This window comes from Hyperoodon ampullatus (assembly GCF_949752795.1).
Source record: "Hyperoodon ampullatus genome assembly, chromosome: 1".
Taxonomy (NCBI): Eukaryota; Metazoa; Chordata; class Mammalia; order Artiodactyla; family Ziphiidae; genus Hyperoodon; species Hyperoodon ampullatus.
This window is the reverse complement of record NC_136914.1, coordinates 62,222,677-62,247,114: the sequence shown is the minus strand read 5'-3', so window position 1 is coordinate 62,247,114 and position 24,438 is coordinate 62,222,677. Positions and strand designations below refer to the sequence as shown.

Below are 24,438 nucleotides of genomic sequence, written 5' to 3'. Positions count from 1 at the left end.
AGGATCAGCTTGTCAGTTTCTACAAAAATGCCTGTAGGAAATTTTATTAGGGTTGTTTTGAATCTTGGGGAGAATTTGGGCAGCACTGTCATTTTAAAAAGATAATTTTCTTATCCATGAACATGCTATCTCTTTGTTTATTTAGGTCAGAAAACTTGGTATAGGAGATAAGATATTTTGACATTAACATTAAACCACTGTGAGTCTCACATTTATTCTTTGAATGTTGGTATCAAAAGTTGGAAAAAATTTTCTTTCTCCCCTCCTCCTTTTCCTCCTCCTTCTTCTTCTACATCTTTTTCACTGAAAGCAAATTTATCACAGGCTCAGTTTTTAATTCATATCCTATCTTTGTCCTCTTCTGTTGTTCAATAACTTTATATTGTTTTGGTTTCTGTTATATTTAGAAATGTGTTGACAAATGAAACATGATAACACATTGTCCAATAGAGTAAGAGGAACATGAAACTGTAACTAGCATAGTGGGCAGTATCCATTTTGGGGTCTGACATAATACCTTTTTCATTGGATTGCCATGAGAATCAAATGAGCTAAAAGCCTGTGAGAACAAAAACTGCAAAATGCTGTTATTAATGTTTTATTTAAAAGAAGTGCCCAAATAAACTTTTTAAAAATTGAGACATAATTGACATATAACATTGTATTAGTTTTGGGTGTACAACATTACGCGGATATGTACGTATTGTGAGATGATCACCACAAGATGTTTAGTTAACATCCACCATCACACGTAGTTACAAAAAATTTTTTTCTTGTGATGAGGACTTTTAAGATCTGCTCTTCCAGCAACTTTTAAATATACAATACAGTATTATTAACCATAGTCACCATGCTATACATTATTACATCCCCAGGACTTATTTATCATATAACTGGGAGTTTGTACCTTTTGACCACCTTCACCATTTCTCTCATATTAGCTTTAGTTATGCAGAACTTTTTATATTCTTTCGAAGTCCAAACTATACTAATAAGGTCCACTGACAGAAGTCTCACTTTCATTTCTGTACTCCTCAACCTGTTCCTTTCTTCTTCCTATATGTAATACCACTTTATTAGCTGTTTCATTTCCACTGTTTCTTTTTGAAAATATAAGCAAATGTATATATATTCCTGTTTCCTTTCAACATCAGCACAGAAGGCAGCATGGTATAAATACTTCCTGTACTTTGGCATTTTAATTTATTGATATGTTCTAGATAGTACTTCATGTCCCATATAGAAATCCTCCTCATTTCTTTTTACAGCTGCATGTTACTCTATTTTGTGGAGTTACCATAGTTTATTTAACTGGGCACCTATTGATGGACATCTGGTTTGTTTGCAGTCTTTTGCTTTTATAAAAATAATACTTCCATTAACCTTGTGCATATATTATTTTGTTTTTTTGCGAAGTGATCTTTGGGATATTTTTTCTAGAAGTGATGCCACTGAATCAAAGAGGAAATACATAGGAAATTTTGCTAATATTGTCCCAGTTTCCCCCCTTAATGGTTCTGTCATTTTGTATTTCTAGCAGCAGTATATGAGAGTGCCTATTTTCCCACAGCATCACAAAAAAATTTCAAACTTTGAGATTTTTGCCAATCTGATGGCTCACTTTTCTTTAAATGTATACTAATTTCTTTGGTTATCTTTTATTATTATTATTTTTTTTGGTATACCTCAGACTTTTCTTTTGGAATTGTTTTCTTCCTCCTTGAAACAAATCCTTAAGAAGCCCTTGCATGTACTTTGTTTGTCTTATTCTCTATGCTTCCTGAATCTGAAGTTTCATGTATTCTAATTCTAGAAAATTGTCCACCAATATTTCTTTAAATAATGCCTTTTCCGCATTCTGTTGTCTTCTCCTGACACATGCTGTTGTCTTCTGTCTTCTTATTTTTTCTTCCTTGTCTTTTAACTAGAACTTCATATGTATTCCTCCTCTCTGCTGCATCCTGGGTAGTTTATCCCATGGTAATTTATTCAGTTCTCACTTCTAGGTTTATTATTCTCTTTTTTTTGTTGTGTCTAACTTGCTGTTTAACCTGACCAATATGTCTTTATTTCATTGATAATATTTTTAATTTCTGGAAGTTCTATTTCTTCCCCCTACTCAAATCTGCCTGGTCTTTTTTAGGGTATCTTACATGTTCATATTTTCTATTTTTTAAAAATTCTTTAAACATTTTAATCATAGTTGTTTCGTATTCTTAATCTGATAACAACACCAACATCAGAAGACTATCTAATACCGGTTTTTAATAGTTTCTGCTAATTTTGCTCATAGTGGCTTGTTTCATCATGTGCTTTGTGATTTTGGATTGTATGCATTTCTTCAGATTGTGTGTTGGAATACTGCAAAACCTGAGGTGAGGGTGCATTTTGCAGAGTATAAATGTTGCTTCTGCCAGTTGTCCTATTACATTACCAACCTACGACTACTTTAAGTTAAATTCTTGGCTTTAGTTTCCCAGACCATGGAGATTGCATATGTTTGAAATGAAAACCTCCCTGAAGGCGTGCCTGTGGAGTTCTAAGGGATTGTTTTTCCCCTACCTGCAGTGAAGACTGAGAAAAACAAGTTCTTTTGTTGTTTCTCTTTGCCAGCTGACAGTTTTTTTTCTAGTTCATTCTTCCATTCAAGATGTAGTTCTTCAAGGGTCTGCTTTGTCACTTTGCATGGGCCTGAGGCTTTATCTCCTGTCCCTTTCTTGGTGGTTAAAAATCAAGCTTCTAGTATTCTGATCTAGTGACTGCCTCCAGAGGAGATGCAACTTCATCCTCTGCTTACCTCTCTAGGTTTCAAGTTCTTTTTTGGTTTTGGCCCCAAGAAATTTGCTTAATTCCTGTGAACTTGGCCATAGTACAAATGGATAATTGTTACATTTAATTCAGCATTTCTAGGTAGAGTCGACCCTTGAACAATGCTGGGGTTAGGGGTGCTGACCCCCTGAGCAGTTGAAAATCTGTGTGTCTATTTTGACTCTCCCAAAACTTAACTACCAATAGACTACTGCTGACTGGAAGGCTTACTGATAATTTAAACAGTTGATTAACACATATTTTGTATGTTACATGTATTATATACTGTATTTTTACAATAAAGTAAGCTAGAGAAAAGAAAATGTTATTAATAAAATCATAAGGAAGAGAAAATACATTTACAGTACATATATGTATTTATTGAAAAAATTCCACATATAAGTGGACTCGTGCAGTTCAAACCCTTGTTGTTCAGGGGTCAACTGTGTTTTATATCAGAAGCAATTCCCTCCCCACCACCCCAGAATATATGGTCCAGATGTAATTTTCTCTCTGTTGTTTACTTAACATGGTATACACAAAAAAACAACATAAAATACTCAGGCTCTTAAAATCTCCACTTAACTCACCTGATATACTGTTTATAAAAATGCAGTGTTATATGGTTGCTATCATTCAGAGTATATTTTTTACATTTATTTCTTTCTTTAGTTCTTTCTCTATTTTTCCTTATTCTTATGAAAGTAATGGTAATTGTACAATATTTGAAACAAATAGTCAATAATAAAAAGACAAGTAACCAAATTTTTAAATGGGCAAAAGGATTTGAATAGACATTTTTCCAAAGATGATATACAGATGGCCAATAAGCATGTGAAAAGATGCTCAACATCATTTAGGGAAATAAAATTTAAAAACCACGATGAAATACTACATCATACCCACAATGGCTGTAATAAAGGTGGACAATAACAAGTACTGGTGAGGATGTAGAGAAATTAGAACCCTCATACATTGCTGGTAGGATTGTAAAAAGGTGCAGCCACTTTAGAAAACAGTTTGGCGGTTTCTGAAAATGTTTAGCATAGAGTTGCCATAAGACCCAGCAATTCCACTGCTACATATACTCAAGAGTAATGAAAAAATGTGTCCACAGAAAAACTTGTACATGAATGTTCACAGTAGCATTATTAATAAAAGCCAAAAAAGTGGAAACAACTCAAATGTCCATCAACTGATAAGCAAAATGTAGTCTATCCCAATGGACTAGTATTTGTTAATAAAAAGAACCTTGAAAACATTATGCTGAGTGAAGGAGTCCAGTCACAGAAGACCATATGTTGTGTGATTCCATTTATGTGAGGTAGCCAGAATAGGCAAATCTACAGATACAGAAAGTAGATTAGGTGTCTAGGGATAGGGCAGGAAAGGGGAGATGATGGGTAGTGACTGCTTAAGGTTACAGAGTTTCTTTTTGGGGTGATGAAAATGATCTAAAATTAGATTATGGTGATGGTTGTACAACTCTGTGAATATACTAAAAACTATTGGATTCTTTAACTGGGTGAACTTTATGGTATGTAAATTACATACCATTAGTGCTTTTGAAAAGGGTTACTGTAGGGGAAAGGAAGAGGGGAAAGAATCAATTGACAGGTTTGTCTCTCTTCCTGTCCATTTATCCCTTGCCCAGATTGTTGGTTAAGAGTTAGATATATCTCATACGGTGATTCCCGCTGTGTTGGAAAATTGCATGGTTCAACTTAATTGATGCTTCATTTTGGTATGATGGCTGATAATTGAAGTCTTGGGTTCTATAGGTCTTACATTACCTATTAGCTGTGTGATCCTGCCGTGTTTCACTACCTTGTAGATTGTTCCTTTGTTTATAAACTTAGGATAATTCCTGCTTTTCCTACCTCAGAAGGTTGTTGTGAGGTTCAAATGAGAGCGAGATAGTACTTTGAAAACTGTGTAGTCCTAAATAAATATATAATAGTATTAAGATTCCTAAAGTTCTCTGTATTTTGTTTCCATAGGAGTAAAACACAAATCATTTCTAACAGTTGAGGACTGTTTTGAGTTGGGCAAAGTGGCCTACACAGAAGCAGATTATTACCATACAGAACTGTGGATGGAACAAGCACTAAGGCAGCTGGATGAAGGCGAGGTTTCTACAATTGATAAAGTCTCTGTTCTAGATTATTTGAGCTATGCAGTGTACCAGCAGGGAGACCTGGATAAGGCACTTTTGCTCACAAAGAAGCTTCTTGAACTAGGTATGTTAATTTGGCCTAATTCAAGGTTAAAGATGTATCGGTGGATATATAGATATACTAATTATAATTATGTGTGACTGTATATATTTGTCATATAGCTTTGGTACTTTTTATTTGTCATAAGTCAGGAGCTCATCTGTCAGACATACTTTATCTTTCTGTTTATCCTCTAAATAAATGGCAACTGGTCTTTCTCACCTAATAGTACTAGAACAGTAGCTGTGTCTCTCTGCTCTGTACTCTTCAGGAATTTCAAAATTGGACCTACCCTAGCTAACTCAGTCGAAAATATTTGTTTACCCTGTTGCCATATTAAATATTGACTGGTGTCCTTTGAAGGAAGTTTTTGGTTTATTGCATTTCATATTCAGAAATAGTGATTTGAAATGTCAACCTAAATAAAAAGGTAAAATGAGGCAAACTCAAAATTGTTGAAAAGATGAGTTTAGTTAGTAATAGCAGAGGAATTGCATTCAGGACCTGCAAAATGTAGGAAGCTATAGGTGAGTCCATTGAGGGATTGGGGTAGGCTGTGTTTATGGGCAGGGAATGTAAAGAGGGGAGAGTTCAGTTAGAGTCCATTCAAATCAAAAACAAATGGGGACTAGCGTTGAACATTCCCTAAGCAGACAAAACCAGTCCAGTCATACAAACAAAGCTCAATTCAGCTTACTTTTAACACCAACTCAACTTGGGTGATTTCTTGTTCATGCCCCTGGAAACCATAAGCAACATTTCCTAAGATTGATATGAGGCAACCCTTGACCAATTCCCTGTAATTTAAGAAAATTCCAATATTATCAGTTTTCTGAAAATCAGGCATTTATGGGAAATCAGTCTCTCAGTCCTTAAGTTTTGTGGTCCTGAGGGCACATGCATGAGATTTTCCATTTTATATCCTCTGGTTGAAATTCTTTCATAGAAATAAATAGACTGGAAATATATTTGATTGTCATATTCAAATGTTAGGAAAATATATCTTATGAAGATTTTACCACTAGTGTTTTGAACAGAGATGTAGTGTTTCTGTAAGTATGAGCCAGGGGCCACATGCATCAGAATTACTTGGATACTTATTAGAAATGAAAATTCCTTGATCTTCATACCAGACCTACTAACTCAGAATCTGTGGTGGAGTTGTATGCTAAAAAAATTCATGTGGTCTTTGGTGTATAACAAAGCTTTAAAACTTAAAAAAAATTCTTTTTATGAATAGGTAAATATGTGTATGTTAGGAAAGTCGAACATTTCAAAAACATTGGTCATCTAAAAATAAGCTTTTGATAATTAGGTTATTTCTTAGTTGAGTGAATTAATAAATTGAGATATTAATTCAGTTACCGTTTTTTCCCCAGTATTTTTTAGTGATATTTTTCCTCCTGACTTAAAAAATACTTCATTCATTGTAGAAAAAATTTTAAAGTAGACAAAGATACAGAAGAGTCATCACTCAGAGCCAATCACTCAGAGATACCCACCAATTCTTTTTGTTTCCTCGTAGTATACCCCCTCCCCCCTTTTCCCTTTCTTTTACAAAAGTAGACTCATATTGTGTATATTGCAACATATATTATGAGCAGTTTCTCAAAGACAAGAAGTATTTTACAAATCTAAGACTAGAATTTTTAAACACTTCAATTAATGTCACAAGCGAAGTTTCTGTGTTCTGTTCTGTCTTTTTCATTTGTGTGTGTGTGGTTGTTTGGATTTTTTTTCTCCTGGATGGGTGGAGTAGTCCTCCTTTCCCCTACTAAAAGATAGCTAACAATTATGACTAGCAATTCCAAGGCAGTTAGTGGATTCTGGCTTATTTGAAGATAATATTTTAGTTTCTCTTTTCCATCTCACTTAGAATTTTGGGATGGAAGTCCACTAAGCCCTCAGAAGTAGACTGTGTTCTGCGTTTATAATGTGTCTGTGGTAAAGGTTGCTTTTGAACTGTATACCTTGTCTTCCCCATGGTCATTACATTTCACTCTCAGAAAAATCGTTTCCATTGCTTCAAATAAGTGTAATAAGTAATACTTAAAAATTTTTTGTTTTGTGGTACGCGGCCTCTCACTGTTGTGGCCTCTCCCGTTGTGGAGCACAGGCTCCGGATGCGCAGGCTCAGCGGCCATGGCCCACGGGCCCAGCCGCTCTGCGGCATGTGGGATCTTCCCGGACTGGGGCACGAACCCGTGTCCCGTGCATCGGCAGGCAGACTCTCAACCACTGTGCCACCAGGGAAGCCCGTTAAAATTTATTTGACATCAAAGCTGATTAGTAACTTCTCACATTGAACATTCTCAAAGTAGAAGCGGTAATTGCTACTTTGAAATAAATGGCTGATTCCATCTCCAGAATTCTTTTTGTATAGGGTGACTATATGTCTTGATGTGCTTGGGGCAGTACAGGTTTATACCTATTGTTTCGGTATAATAATTTTTATTAGTGCCTCCTTTCACTCTCAAAAGCATCCTGGTTTGGAAGGTAAATTTATATATTCCTCCAGTTATATATTGTTGTATTCTGATGCTTGAACAACTGTAAGCTTACTCATGGGCATGCTTTCTTTCTTTTCTAATAGATCCTGAACATCAGAGAGCTAATGGTAACTTAAAATATTTTGAGTATATAATGGCTAAAGAAAAAGATGCCAATAAGTCTGCTTCAGATGACCAATCTGATCAGAAAACCACACCGAAGAAAAAAGGGGTTGCTGCGGATTACCTGCCAGAGAGACAGAAGTACGAAATGCTGTGCCGTGGGGAGGGTATCAAAATGGTAAAGTGGAAAAGCCAATTGTGTGTGTGTGGAAGTGGATGTGTGTGCGTGTTTGTACATAGTTCTAGAGAGATTCAGAATTCTTTTATTTTTAAACTTTTGTGATAAAAATCAGAATTATTGATAAAGTATTACAGTATGCCACATCACTTTATTGTAGGAGTCACACTTAATATGCTCCAACCCTTAGTAAAATAGCTTTAAGACAAAACTTGTGAATCATATACCATTACAATGCGTTTTTGGTAATTATTACCCTTTTCATAGATTAAAACAGGCTTTTTAAGGTGAAGAATCAGATAATTTTTTTTTTTTTTTTTGCGGTACACAGGCCTCTCACTGTTGTGGCCTCTCCCGTTGCGGAGCACAGGCTCCGGATGCACAGGCTCAGCGGCCATGGCTCACGGGCCTAGCCGCTCCGCGGCATGTGGGATCTTCCCGGACTGGGGCACAAACACGTGTCCCCTGCATCATCAGGCGGACTCTCAACCACTGCACCACCAGGGAAGCCCTCAGCAATCTTAAATAGAAATAATATACCATTCTAAACCACCCTATGAAACAGTGGATTTATCTATACAGTGATCTCTTTTAGTTCTGCTCCTAGTCAACCTTGACAAGATTGCCTAGTGAAATGTTTTCGTCTATTTAAGAAATATTAAAAATGCACAAAGACTTTAAACAGATTTTGGCTTTAACATTCTTTAAAATACTAAAATGTGTCTATAAATATCCCTTTGTTTATTGTATATCTATATTTATGTATCTGTATTCAGATTACCAGTGCTTCAGGATACTTAATAGGTAATAGGCCAAAAATAATAAAGTTCAAGTGTGGGGAACATAGTTTTTGTTCAGCCTTAGGACTTTTCAGATCCTTTTTATGATAATGTGCATTATGGATAGGATATACTTTGTTTCTCAACATTAATTGATCATGGAATCCTTATTTAAGGAATATCATGTGGTACTAGTGTTCAGCTGAATGCGGGCATACGTAGAAGGAGTTAGTGAATTTTTGAAGTGAGTACTTTGAAGTGCAAACATTTGAATAGTGTTTAACTTTTTCTCTACTACTGATAAACTGAAGCTGGGTTTTACATTTTTATGTTGATGACTTCCTGGTACTTGATGACTCACTCTTGACAGCCTAACCTCTAACAGCAAATAAGTAGATCATATTTATGTTGACATTTTTGATAAGTTTGTGGATTCCCAGAAGAACATGTTTACTTTTGCTTTGGGAGCTAATAAGTAAATACAAATTAGACTCATGAAACATTTTTTGAAAATTTCACATCTAAATATTTTAATGTGTATCTTTTAAAGATAAGGACTCTTAAAAAATATCCACAATACCATTATCATGGTATTTCCAGTATCACAGTATTCATAGTAGTTCCATAATATCATCAAATATCTAGTCAGTGTTCAGATTTCCAATAGTAAGCAGATATTTTTTATTGCCGTTAGAATCTCTTAAAGAAGAGAGCAAAATAGAACTACAGATATAAAAACAGAAGTTTGTTAATTTGCCAGTTTGTTGATGTAACACACACATGTCAACTCTGACCCAGGTCAAAGGAGCATCCTTTTTCTCAGAATAGTTAAATTCATCTCATCATCATATAAAAAGCTTATTTGATATAAAACCTTGGATTTGATTCTAGGTAAATAAAGTATAAGAATAAACATGAATCATTATTTGTTTTTGTATAGTTAATAATTAAAACCAAAACTAATATTATTCCTACCTCATAATATGAAATACTTGTTTAATCAAGAGAAGAATCAGCAATGGAATAACTTATTTAGTTAATATAATACATAGATGATTGAAAGGAACCTTTATTTGTTTTGTTGACCACTCTGTCTTTAATACCTGCTAGTAAAAGCACCTGGCTTCTTTGTTTAATAACTTATTTTCTCTTTTTCAGAGCTACCCATTTTCTTATTTACTAAAAAAAAAATCCCTTAAATTTTTTAAAAATTGGGAGGTGTTTGGGAAAACGTGGTTAGGTTTTGTTTTGTTTTCTTTTTTTTTTTTTCTTTTAGAAACTTTCTGAGTGCTTCCCAGTTACCTTGTGAAGTTTGGAGCAGTGCTGGTCATTCATTTCATATTTCTATAAATATTTTATTATTTCTTTCATATTTACAATGCCTGAACTTTATTTTGATGAGAGAAGGGGTTAAAGAGAAACCTCACCTTTAAAAATTTAAGGCCTACCATCTCTTCCAGAAAATAATCATTAATAAAACTTTAAAAATCCTGAAGGTCCCATTTGATGCAGAATATTTGCAGGGTGCTGTTTCTTTTGTGTGTTCTTCCTCAGATACTCTGTGTATACACTAGCATGATTATTGTTTCTTATCTTCATAAGAACAAGCATTAAAAATATTATTACCTAATATATTTAATATTTTTTTTAACTTTATGTTTAGACTCCTCGGAGACAGAAAAAACTCTTTTGCCGCTACCATGATGGAAACCGGAATCCTAAATTTATTCTGGCTCCAGCCAAACAGGAGGATGAGTGGGACAAGCCTCGTATTATTCGCTTCCATGATATTATTTCTGATGCAGAAATTGAAATTGTTAAAGATCTAGCAAAACCACGGGTAAATAATTTTTTTCTTTTTTTCTCTCCTCAATTTACTCTACCGGTGTTTCAGTTTTTTCCTTTGCAAGGTTATAAAAATGATAATTGACATGGCAATAAGCCCATATATAGTTTTAGATACTGTTGTTGCAAACTAATGGAATTAACTAAGCTCTGTACCAGTTGTTCTCTGTTATCAACACAAATAACATACCTTGCAACTGGGTTTTAAGCACTTATTTATGAAAATCATAGATGAGATTTTTATTCACACTTGAAAAATTTGTGTTTCAGCATCTTCCTGAAAAAGTTTTCTATGTACTTTGGAGCCTTTTAATCTCAGCGACTAATCAAAGACCAACTTTTTATATCTTCTATAGTTTTATCTGAAATAATACTTGAAGTACTTTTTTTCCTGTTTAGGTACATTATTACTAGAAGGATATAGCTGGGTACAAACATCTTGCTAATCTGAAATAAGGACATCATAGTTTTCTGACTTCAACCCACGTCATTTATCTTAATAAGAAAAACAATTTATTGTAAACACAATCCTATAAACTTAGTGTTTAGCACAGAAATTCTTCTTTTGTGGGAGTGTGAGAAAGACTGCCCTTTATACTCTTGCCTTTTTTCCCATCAGCTTGTTCTTAAAATCTGTTTGGTCTTATTGATAGTAAAATACAAACTGCCATCATTTTCATAAAGAGATTGTTAAATAAACACTAGGAATATTTTTGCTCAATTATTACACAGGAGTTGGCAAATTTTTCTGTAAAGGTCCAGATAGTGAATATTTTTTAGGTTTTGCAGGCTGTATAGCCTGTTATATAACTACTCACCCCTGCTGTTGCAGTGCAAAAGCAGCCATAGAAAATAAATAAATGAATATGGCTATATTCCAATGAAAGTTTATTTCTAAAAGCAGGTGGCTGGATGAATTTGGCCCATGGACCAGTTTGCTATTCCATGTTATATCATAAAAGTTGAGTTGTCTGGATATCTGTACTGTAGAATAAACTTGAAGTCAGAATTGTTGTTGTTGTTGTTAAGTTTTACTACTTTTCCAAATGGATACTTTTTGTTTTTTTACTAAAGATTACATTTTAAATGGAAAAGACCAGTCTAATATGTATGGATGTTGTCCAAGGGAGTTCTTATAAATCTCTTAAGCAGAATGCCACTTAATCACATCATATTCTGTCATTCTCTTTTGGATTTTAGTTCACTGTTTGTGGTCAGTAAACCAAAATTACCTTGGTAGAATATTTATTAGGAATTCATTTCAGCTTGGAGATCAAGTCTTATATTTCTGGGTTTGGAGGCCTCGATCTTCAAAGTGGATGCCTCAGTTGGATTATTTGATCAAGAAATTCAATGGCAATAAAAATTTTATACTCTTTTGTTAACATCTGAATCATCCTTCATTTTTAGAAAAAAGTTTAAATTCATTATCTTGGCTGTCATCTCTTTCTGTTTTTTAACATTTATGAGTTCTTTTCATCTGTCTTTGTGGTCATCCAAGATTATTTCACTGTTTATGTGAAACATATGAGTAAATATCTTGAAGGAAGAAAAGATGACCTTGAAACAAATTTTGAACATTATCTTTGCAAACATTTCCATCACCGAAAAAATTAAAAAGTTTGGAATGGATTATTAACTGCAAATAGCCATTCTTATAACTATAAATTAGACTTCAAATTTTAGAAATTTCTTTTCCTCACTTCACGTCCTCTAACTGTTGAAAGAAATTTAATTTCCAGTCTCTTTTGTTTGTGTACCCTCCATTCATGCAAAACAAAACCAAAAAATTTTAAAGAACTTTTAAAAATATAAAAAATTTAAAAATCAACAGGCTTTCAAGGCTAAACACAGGTGACTGGAAGTCTATGGAATTTTTCTCTTTTTAGCCTCCTTTGTAAAAAAAAAAAAAATCCCAGAATTCTGACTGATTGGATAAATGTGATTCTTTTTTTTTTTTTTTTATAATGCAACTATTTTGATGGTTGGCTTCACAGCTGAGGCGAGCCACCATTTCAAACCCAATAACAGGAGACTTGGAGACGGTACATTACAGAATTAGCAAAAGGTAAGAGATGTGTATGCTGCATATTTTGCCCTCTAATGAGTGTTTTGTACATCCTACAGGAATTATTCATTTAAGGGAAGTAGGTCATTTTCAGTCTCCAGTCAAGTCACCACCTATTTTTACGCATGGATAAACTGCTTTGTGTTTCACAGGTCTTTCCCTTTAACTAGAAGTTCTGTTTTTAATATTTAATTGGTCTGTTATTTTTAGGGAGTTAATACGCTTTGCATCGCTCTTCAGGTTAGGAATCAAATATCCAGGAAATGGCTTTTATACTTGTTTTCTTTTTCCTTTTTCTTGCCAAAGAGGGGGGGAAAGAAAGCAGCAGCCTGGATTAATCTGGGAGTAGTCTTTTGTTTATGTAGTTCTCTCATATTCATAAATGCTGTGGTGAATTCACATCATTCTTCATGATGATTGTATTGGCATTTGTTCATGCATCTTATAAAATAACATTGTCATTTTGGAGTAATCTGTTTCTCCTGTTGGAGTTTTTATTTTAAAAAACTTGCTGACTTAAAAGCTGGTAATGGAAAGAACAGAGTTATGCTTCAGATCTCAGTCTTTCAAATGCTATTACTTCTGAGTTTAGTTGCCTTTTACTTCACCAGAGAGATTTAACAACAGTTATACCTTGGTGAGAGTTTTAAAAAATGAATTTAAAGAGACTAAAGAGACCACTAATTATTCTTTTGTCAAATAATTTAAAGAACATTAAACTTCTAGATCTGAGAAAGCACCTGTGAAACCCAGTGCTAAAAAAATTTACATAGAGCTTCAAATGATTTTTTTTTAAAAAAAGTGAAAGGACAATCTACAACAAAAATCTGTCAACCCATTTTCTCTTGATTTGGAAGTGGCTTTTCTTATTGCCACCTTTCTAAATGTTTCTGCTGATTCGAAACCATTACCTACCATCCAGACCAATCTGAACCCTTCCAATCACCTGTGGCTTGGCAAAACAAAACAAAACAAAAGCCCCAAATTGCCTGCTACGTGAGTAAGTCCTTGTCCTTTCTCTTTTTTTGTAGCTGAGCCGAGCTACAGTACATGACCCTGAGACTGGAAAATTGACCACAGCACAGTACAGAGTATCTAAGAGGTAAGGGAGTAATGGGAAGAATTTTAGTCGTATTTGGACTATTTTCTTTCTTGAGAATCTAATTTTCATAAAACCCGTCATATGATTTCTAAGACCTAGGCTATTAGGCATAGGCATTTGATGACACCCGTGCCTGACTTTTCATGATGGACGTGGTTATGGGGCAGTTAATAGAAATTACTAGATTTTAAAATGCCTGCTGAGATATCCCAAACCCTACCTGATAAGTGAAGCTGTGTTCTCATATTAAAGTAAGGGAAGTTCCCAAAGAGTCTTCATTGAACAAGGCCTAATTTGGTCTCTGTAGTAAAGCAGGGGTTGAAAAATCTTTGGGTTACTCAGTAGCTGTAGGTAGTGAGAAAATGAATGCCTTGAAGGATTACCTAACAAATCCTCTGCAAGTCAGTTGGTGTCAAATTCTTTGGTTTTAACAGTATTTAAGAGAATCTCCTTACATTATTGGCTGTTGGTCACTGAAATAATTTTTAATAAAAGGTCACTATGTAACTTATTAGTGTATATAACATATAGGAGCTTACAAAATAAGTGACATTATTTCAACAGAACTCCTTTTCCATCTACTTATTTACATAAAGGTTTCTCAGCTCTCATAAAAATGAAAATAGAAGTATCATTGAGCTGAATTCTGTCTCATTGTAGCAATATTTATTCACAGATACAATACCTAATTGAAAATAACAAAATAAGCTTTATCCATCTCATTAGGAATATTTTAATATATTTTAACTTTTTATATTTGATGATTGTTTAATCATGTTCTTTAATGTGTACTAATTATAATTGTAATAACCCATTCTAGGAGATTTTTTTTTAACACTTAGGCCTTTATGTTATAGGAAATTTATATTTTTATCAGTTTACATAAATATTTTTCTTGTAGTGGAGTATAATGTGATGAATAAAAGACTTTTGGTCATAGAAATATATCACTCTAGGGCAGGGCTTCTCAACCTCAACACTATTGACATTTTGTATCAGATGATTGTTGTTTGTTGACTGACCTGAGCCTCATAGGATGTTTAGCAGCATCTCTAGTGCCCACTGGATGCCAGAAGGCACCCATCATTTCAGTTGTGACAATCAAAAATGTCTTCAGACATTGCCAAATGTCCCCTGGTAGGCAGAATTCCCACCACCATGCCTGGGAACTCCACCTCTCTACCCCTGTTGAGAAGCACTGTTTTAAGATAAGAATGGAATGAAAATGCAAGTTCAAGGAAAAAAAGAAAAGAATAATGTAAAATTTCCAAGTTTTTAAAAAATGCTTCATTAATATATATATTTTAAAGTGGATGATGGTGGGCATAAAATCATTAAGGTATTTAGAGTCCACTGGATACATAAAACAAGTAATCATTTTTCAGAAATTACCACTGTTTTCAGTATGACAGAATTAAATCCTTTGAAACTCTTACAATGAAAAATTTCATTTGTCAACTAAAAATTGTGCAAAGGAGTACATAGATTTTAACAACTATCTTAGACACTCAAACAAAAAAAGTTAACATTGTTGCTATGAGTCATAGCAAAAGTACTATAAAGACTAGACAGAATGCATTGATTTCATTTTCTTAATTACTCTTTTTAGGCAAAGCTTTATGTCCTTCACATATTAACCTTCAGCATCCCCACACACATATTCTGGTCTCCTAACTGTTTACCCTATACCACTACCTGTCCCCTTGCCCCTAATCACATTCCTATAATGTGATTTTGATTTTAGTAACATTAATACAAGGTAAGGATTTGCAGTAACTAATTTGGATAGACATGTTGAGCCATGGTTTATAATGCTTCTGTGCATAGTAATGAACCCTCGTTTTGAGTAAGCTAATTTTACAGAACCTTATTCAGGTCTAAAAAAATGAAGCCATTATCTATTTAAAAAAAAATAAATCCATTGTATATTTTATCAGAGATTACATGGTGTTAGGCATTTTTACTGTCATAAAGCTAGTAAGTATCCAAATTCTCCAGATTTTGCTGTTTTTAGGAATCATTTAAAACAAAATTTTATGAACTTAGTGTTCTAGAAGTCATTTTTGGAAATTTTCTATATATACAATAGAACTTTTGACAAAATATTCAGCCCACAGAGTCATTGGGCTTTTACCAACAAGTCAAAATAAATTACTCTCAGAAAGGTGGTCTACAAACATTTTTTCTCTCTTAGGAACTAAATACCTCTAAATATTTTGAACTTATTTTTTAAATATTATAATTTTATAGCTCTGAGAAGCAATTTTATTGGATTTTTGAGAAAGGCCCAACCATACTTCATATTATTTATAGTAGCAGAAGATATTTAGCCAGTAGCATTAGAAGCATTAGAAGACTGAGTAACACTACAATAAATTCACCCAGGCTTGGCAAAGTATGCAGTGTGGGTGTGTGTTTGTGTTCAAAACAACATAGTAAAAAGAAGAGTTCCACAGCACAGTGATTTTCATCTTTACTCTTAAGGAAAATTTTTCATCAGCCCTTTTAAAAATAAAATATATATGTTGAGAGAGAGCTCTTAACTGTTAAGGAAGGAATTTGCTCCATAAAATATCCAATACATTTCATATTTTAACAAATTAAAAGTTTCTACTATTTTGGAAATTTAATAACTATGTCAAGACATTTTCTACCCATCACTGTAAATCTGAATTTTGAAGATTTTACAAGTGTAATAAATGAGTGTTTTCTGTTTCCTTCATATTTTATGCCTCTGAAGAAGACATCTCAAACGCAGAATAGCAGAAAGAGTTTATGTGTACTGATGTCAGTTAATGTGATCCCTTTTACTCTGGGAACATCTGTATTTTGAAAGGGTCAGAAGGGAATTTCAAATATCTGTATTTTGAGAAACTTCTTGAGTGATTGCATCATCATCTGTGGAAGTAAAAATATGTTCCAGTGTTCTAGCAAACAGAATTTTCTTTGGGAAAAGTATATGTGGAAATTCATTACTGTTTAAAAACATAAAGTTTTTATTTACTTTATTGACTATCTGTGAACTTTTGGCAAATCATTTTTTGTCTTTTCCAATATTTTAAAAAAAGTTTACTACCACTTGTTAATGGAGAAGCTAATAATTTTGACTAAATCAGAGAAATGGAATTTTAGTTTTTGAGAGGTAAACATTCAGTTATATTCTCTGAGAAGACAGTTTAGTTATTTGAGCTCATAAGTCCAGTTAAAGCAACATAAATAATGAGATATGCAAATAAACAGTCTATTTAGTGTGATAGAAAAAGCTTCTTTGATTCTGGTGGAATCAGAATCACTTCTTGGAATTGATTTCATTTTTTTTACTTTCAAGTACATATTTCCTACAGTAGGATATTTTATTATGCTTAAGATTTAATTTACCCCATGTTAATAAGGTGCAAATACAGTGTAAAAATATATTAATATTTTTACAATATAGAGGTCAATGCAAATAGCTTTTTATTTATTTATTATTATTTTATTTTTATTTATTTATTTTTTTTTTGTGGTATGCGGGCGTCTCACCGCTGCGGCCTCTCCCGTTGCGGAGCACAGGCTCCAGACATGCAGGCCCGGCTGCCATGGCTCACGGGCCCAGCCACTCCGCCGCACGTGGGATCCTCCCGGACCTGGGCACAAATCCACGTCCCCTGCATCAGCAGGCAGACTCTCAACCACTGCGCCACCAGAGAAGCCCCACGTTTTTTTAAAATTTTATTTTATTTTTTATACAGCAGGTTCTTATTAGTCATCTATTTTATACATAGTAGTGTATAGATGTCAATCCCAATCTCCCAATTCATCCCACTGCCACCCCCACCCGCAAATAGCTTTGAATGATATCAGATTTTTTTTTAAAGTGGCATAATTTTTTTTAATGAATAATTTTTTAAATAAATTTATTTATTTATTTTTGGCTGCGTAGGGTCTTTGTTGCTGCACACAGGCTTTTCTCTAGTTGTGGCGAGCAGGGTCTCCTTTTTGTTGCAGTGCACAACTTCTTCATTGTGGTGGCTTCTCTTGTTGTGGAGCATGGGCTCTAGGCGCGCGGGCTTCAGTAATTGTGACACGTGGGCTCTAGTTGTGGCCTGTGGGCTCTAGAGCGCAGGCTCACTAGTTGTGGTGCGTGGGCTTAGTTGCTCAGTGGCATGTGGGATCTTCCCAGACCAGGGCTGGAACCCGTGTCCCCTGCATTGGCAGGTGGATTCTTAACCACTGTGCCACCAGGGAAGTCCAAATTGGCATAACTTTTTTTTTTTTGCAGTACGCAGGCCTCTGACTGCTGTGGCCTCTCCTGTTGCAGAGCACAGGCTCCAGACACACAGGCTCAGCGGCCATGGCTCACGGGCCCAGCCGCTCCGTGGCATGTGGGATCCCCCCGGACCGGGGCGCGAGCCCGCGTCCCCTGCATCAGCAGGCGGACTCCCCACCACTGCGCCACCAGGGAAGCCCAAATTGGCATAACTTTTAACAACAGCATTGCCTTCTATTGGGTAGAACGGTGGTTCTCAGATTGAGATAACTGAAATGGATAGATCTGTAGTGTTGTATAATTGTCCCACTAAGAACCAAAGGGACTGGATAAATTCCCAGTCTGGATGATTAGCCTTTCTTTGTTAACTATTAAGCACTTAGAGAAGAATTATTGAAAGTTTTGCCCTCTGTAATTGGCACTTTGGGCCCTGAAATATCTTTTGCCTTTGCAAAAAATCACATAGTGGCATTCAAATTATATTAATCATATTTCCTTTGGAGGTTTTATAACAATCTTCAAAACCTCCAAAATGGTGTTGTCTATTTACTTGAGCATGCCTTCCTTAGTATTAGAAATATAGTCATGCAGTGTGAGAATGTTTCTCCTTGCTTAAATAAAGCATTCCAGTGATAATTTTAAAAAGCATATATTAAAAGAATAATAAAGATTTTTTAACAGTAGAAATTCATTAGAAATGAAAAATATATATTGCAGTGTTTCTCTGCATGTACAACTTAGCTCTCAGGTTCCTGTCATTAAGAACAAAAGAAATATATTTTGGGTTATCTAGTTATTAATGGAAAAAAGGGACACATATAAAATTATCTGGAGAAAGAATTCTGTTTTTCTCCTGGCACTAAATTATGTTTTGTGGAAAAAACACTGTAAAACTTAGTTGACATTTTCAATTATAATTGTAAAAAAGATAAAGAATGTTGTTCAAATAACTTTTTTTCCTGTTATAGTAAATATTATAACTTTACATTCTAACTCAGTTAAAGCACTGAGTACTAGAAGAAAGAATGTTGATTTCTGATTACTTAATTTAGTGTAGGAGTAAGACTTCCAGATCCTAAAGGATAGACAGTTAACATATTACAGTATCATTGTCTCCACTGAATTTTTAGCAGGGACTAAACAACTCAGAGCTAATTTCTTCAACTACCCAATAGGTCTACAATAATGTTGCTGAAGACAGATCAGCAGTAATGCTTTAAGGGTGGGATCTAGATGAATAAAATGTTTTAAACATATGGAGTTCTCCAGCTTAGGAAAATCTTAGTATATTTTGGAGAGGTTTTCATGTAAAAGTCAAATTAAGTGAAATAACTTCCTATGTAGAACTCATTTTCCTCTCTAATGACTATGGCAGAACCACAATTAAGATAAGTTTATATTTAAGCTGCACTTATCAATGACTCTCTCATCTGAGGCTTAACTGCTAAGCCTCAAACCTTCTATTGAGATCATTTGTGATATAACAAGAAGTGCAGATTAAAACTTTTTTTAAAAGTTAAAAAATTAACATATTTTTGCCTCTAAGATTGGCAAAGATTGAAAAGATTGATGCTGGCAAGGATTTTGTGAAATGGGCACTGTCATAAACAGTTGATAGAAGTATAAATCACTGAAACTTTTTTGGAGGGCAATTTGACATTTATCAAAATGTAAAAGTCATCTAGCAGTTTCACATCTAGGAATTTGTCCTACAGAGATATTCCCATAAGTATGCAAAGATATACAGAAATTTCTGTTACAATATTGTTTGTACTAGAGAAAAATTAGAAACAACCTTATTTAACCAGTGCTTTATTGACTGACCTTCGTGGTTATTTTGAAATTAAAGGTATTTTATTTTAAAAAGAAAAGCAGTAATTTAAAAAACAATGAGGAATGGAAATGTAAAGTGTTACAGTTGCTGTGGAAAACAGGCTGGCAGTTCCTCACAGTCAAACATAGGATTATGATATGATGCAGAAATTCCACTTCTAGGTATATACCCCCAAAAATTGAAAGAAGGGACTCAAAAAGATTACTTGTACACCCATGTTCATAACAGCGTTATTCACAGTAGTCAACAGGTGGAGGCAACCCACATATCCGTTAATGGATGAATGGTTAAACAAAATGTGGTATAAACAAATTATGGACTATATTCAGCCTTAAAAGGGAATGAAATTCTGATACATGCTATATAACATGGATGAACTTTGAGGACATTATACTAAGTGAAATAAGCCAGGTACAAAAGGACAAATATGGTATGATTCTACTTACAAGGGGTACCTAGAATAGGCAAATTCATACAGACAAAAAGTGTATTAGAGGTTACCAGGGGCTGGGAGGAGAGGGAAATGGCAAATTATTGTTTAATGGGTACAGAGTTTCAGTTTGGGATGAAGAAAAAGTTTTGGAAATAGATAGTGGTGATGGTTGCGTGACTTTGTGAGTGTACTTAACACCACTGAATTGTACACTTAAAAATGGTTAAAGTGGTTAATTTTATGTGTATTTTACCATATTTTAAAAAAATGGTTAAAGTGGTTAATTTTATGCTGTGTATTTTTTAACCACAATTTTTTTAAAATGAGGCAGTGCTATGTGTATTGACTAGGAAAGATGTCAGAAGTATTTTCAGGGGGAAAAAGTGTATGTGTATATTATGGTGAAAGATTGAAGGGTGGATTCTTTTTTTTTTTTTAATTCTCTCTGTATGTTTGTTTATACACGGGGGAAACTGTTGAGAGGATACATATCTATTTGTTAATTCTGTTTACCTGTGAGGAGTGGGACTAGGAAAGGAACTTCATACACTTTTATACTGTTTGAAAATTTTTAAATTTTGTTTATTTAATTTTATTTTTGGCTGCGTTGGGTCTTAGTTGCGGCACGTGGAATCTTTTGTTGCAGCACGGGGCCTCTTTGTTGTGGCATGTGGGTTTCTCTCTAGTTGTGGTGCATGGGCACCAGAGCATGCAGGCTCAATAGTTGTTGTGTGCGGGCTCTCTAGTTGTGGTGTGTGGGCTCCAGAGAGCGTGGGTTCTGTATTTGTGGCACACGGGCTTCTCTGTAGTTGTGGCACGCAGGCTCAGTAGTTGCAGTGTGCTGGCTTAGTTGCCCCGCGGCATGTGGGATCTTAGTTCTCCGACCAGGGATTGAACCCGTGTCACCAACATTGGAAGGTGGATTCTTAACCACTGTGCCACCCTGTTTGAAATTTTTTTTTTTTTTTTTTTTTTTTTTTTTTTGCGGTATGTGGGCCTCTCACTGTTGTGGCCTCTCCCGTTGCGGAGCACAGGCTCCGGACGCGCAGGCTCAACGGCCATGGCTCACGGGCCCAGCCGCTCCGCGGCATGTGGGATCCTCCCAGACCGGGGCACGAACCCGTGTCCCCTGCATCGGCAGGCGGACTCTCAACCACTGCGCCACCAGGGAAGCCCTGAAATTTTTATAATAAGTATTTCTTTAAAAAATAGCTTTATTGATTCACCCATTTGAAGTGTACAAGTCAGTGGTTTTTAGTATATTCAGAGACTTGTGCATCCATCACCACAATTAATTTTAGAACATTTTCATTATACTCCTTAGCCATAACCACTCAATCCTTAATCCTCTCCCTGCCCCAGCCCTGGGCAACCACTAATCTGCTTTCTGTCTTTATGGATTTGCCTCTTCTGGATATTTTTTATATACTACACAGACTTTTAGTGTCTGGCTTCTCACTTGGCATGTTTTCAAGGTATGGCTGAACAACATTCTTTTGTATGGATATGCCACCTTTTATCTATCTTATCTGTTGATAGATATTTGGGTTATTTCTACTTTTTTGGCTATTATGAATAATGCTGTTCTGAAATTCATGTCTTTTGAGGCACAAATGTTTTATTTTGATGATGTCCTGTTTATTTTTGTTGTTGCTGCTTGTACTTTTGAGGTCATAGCTAAACCATATGCCAATTTTTTTTCCTAAAAGTTTTGTAATGTTAGCTTATATATTTAGGTCTTTAATCTCTCTGAGTTAATTATTTTTATTATGGTGTGAGGTAGGGGTCCATCTTCTTTGTTTTGCATATGGTTATCCAGTGTCCCAGAACCATTTGTTGAATATAACAAGCATTTCTTGCTTCCATAATTTTTAAACTATAAAAGTAAAAGATTGGAATGATAATTTGCTAAAATGCAAAAGTAAATGTGTTCTTGATAACAGGAGACTTCAGTCTGAAGAGTTAGTAAGCAAGGAAAAGATTAAAGATAGAAAGGGAGGCAATAATTGCTGGAGTAAGGCCTATGGAAAAGGTAGATTCAAAAGCAGAGATAGATGCTCCAGCCTCTGAAAGGCTGAAGGACAATGCTTCTACCAAAGTACAAGAGAAAAACGTAAGAATAGATGCTTAAGAATTGGTGGTAGCAGAGAAGAGAGTTGAAGATGTCAGAAGACAGGTCCTCTTGGGTGATAGGTTCCAGGATGAAATAGGAACAGTTATTTTATCAAGATGTATTTAGTTTGAAACTTTATTAGAACACTTGCCAATCTTGTGTTGCAGTTACCTATAAAAATCAAGTTGGTTGCTTATAAAATTCAAAAATCTATGAAATTGTTGCCAGGCAAAAAAGGTACATTGACATATGAGATTAGTTCTACCAGGAACTTGGTCAGACTTGGAAGAAATAAGTTCTTAGTGTATTTATCAGCTACATCTTTTATAACAATAAAATTCTTGGATCCTTCCTATTTCTGTGACCCAGAGGAATTCTACTTGGCCAATCCCTATAAATTTGCATGAGATCATCAGACAAATACTTAAGGTAAAGTAAAATAAATCTTGGATTAGTTCTAAGACATCTTTAGGATTCATTCATTTAGCAAATATTTATTAAGCATCTACTATGTGCCAGGCACTATGGATATAGTGGTGAGCAAAACCAGGCAGAATTTATAGGTATTTGGAACTAGTAGTTGAATGAAGATGTCTTACCTTAATCAAATAACAAATTAATGTACAGTTGTTATAAATGCCACAAAGGAAGGATATGTAGTACTATAAAAACATATTGGGGGGCTTCCCTGGTGGCGCAGTGGTTGAGAGTCCGCCTGCTGATGCAGGGGACATGGGTTCGTGCCCCGGTCCAGGAGGATCCCACATGCTGCAGAGCGGCTGGGCCCGTGAGCCATGGCCGCTGAGCCTGCACGTTCGGAGCCTGTACTCCACAACGGGAGAGGCCACAACAGTGAGAGGCCCGCGTACCACAAAAAAAAACACACAAAAAACCGTATTGGGGTGGCTGCCTTCTCCACTTCCAGGTGCATGGAGGTAGCGTTTCCCTGATGTGCTTCAGGTTACAGGTAGTTGCCAACCCTGAGATAAACAGAGGGCTGTGAGACGCCCACGATAGTTATGCAGACACAGGTGCCACTACCCTCCCACCTCCCAATCTATGGTGATTCTCATAGTAGCATCCAGTAGCTGCCCACCAAAGTCACTGTGATCCAGTAGGTATTAAAGGTACCACTTGATTAGTTTTGTGAAGAACAATTTCTTTACATCAAAGAAAACATTGAGTATCTTAACAAAGAGACAAAGATACTTCTTTCCTCTTGGAAAGAAGAGGAGTGCCAGCAGGACCTCAATCTTTTTTTTTTTTTTTAATATTTATTTTGGCTGTGCTGGGTCTTAGTTGCAGCATGTGGGATCTTTAGTTGCGGCATGCACGCTTCTTAGTTGCAGTATGCAGACTCTTAGTTGCTTCATGTGGACTTCTTAATTGTGGCATGCAAACTCTTAGTTGCAGCATGCATGCGGGATCTAGTTCCCCAACCAGGGATCGAACCTGGGCCCCCTGCATTGGGAGTGTGGGGTCTTACCCACTGGACCACCAGGGAAGTCCCAGGACCTCAGTCTTTTGAGGAAACAGGCTGAAGAGGATTCCCATGGGGTTGGGGTATTCTGATCCCTGCAGCATCTGGGAAATGGAGTGGATGACGCAAAATAGATGGTCCGTGCTGCGGTAGATAATGTGTGCTGGCAAATGTCTCTGGACCGAAAGACCTTGGTACTGAAATAACTTCAGGGCTACGTGGCGGGCAGCATTCACAGCTGGGTGCATGAAAGTAGCATTCTTTGAAGATGTAGTTCCAGCAGTTAGGAAATGGAGAAGCTGGAATGAACGTGTATATCTATTCTTCAGGGAGTGTGGGAGCACAGAAACTAGTACTTGGGCAGTGTACAGAGGAAGATATTGGTGAGTTGTCAATGTTACTTTGATACCAAGATTGGGCAAAGTGGAGAATGAGTTGCTGAATGATTGCAAACAGTATTGAGTGCTCGGTCAACAATGTCCTGTTTATGATAGACATTACCCTCGAGGCTAATGCTACTGAGGAAGTGGACATGTATGTAGCTGTGGTGATAAGACATGACAGTGTGGGATTAACACATGATGAAAAGACTAGAGCTTTATCAGATCCTTCAGCAAATTGTACTTGCCCTCCTCAACCTAGAAAAGGATTTCTAAGGAAGACAAACTGTTCCTCGTAGTTTCCCTGTTGTCTAGCTTTATTTTAATGGTAAAAGCAACTT

General features: G+C 35.5%; 1 protein-coding gene across 1 annotated transcript in view; it reads left to right on the top strand.

The window, feature by feature from the left end:
- Window positions 1–24,438, top strand: part of P4HA1 (prolyl 4-hydroxylase subunit alpha 1) — a gene marked incomplete at its 3' end in the record, with an annotated part of 85,217 nt that overhangs the window by 39,975 nt on the left and 20,804 nt on the right. Inside the window, exons 6-9 of the mRNA XM_079703215.1 lie at window positions 4,809–5,048; window positions 7,618–7,814; window positions 10,257–10,433; window positions 13,538–13,608. Coding sequence (XP_079559341.1) covers window positions 4,809–5,048; window positions 7,618–7,814; window positions 10,257–10,433; window positions 13,538–13,608 — 685 coding nt within the window. The remainder of the gene's footprint in view (window positions 1–4,808; window positions 5,049–7,617; window positions 7,815–10,256; window positions 10,434–13,537; window positions 13,609–24,438) is intronic.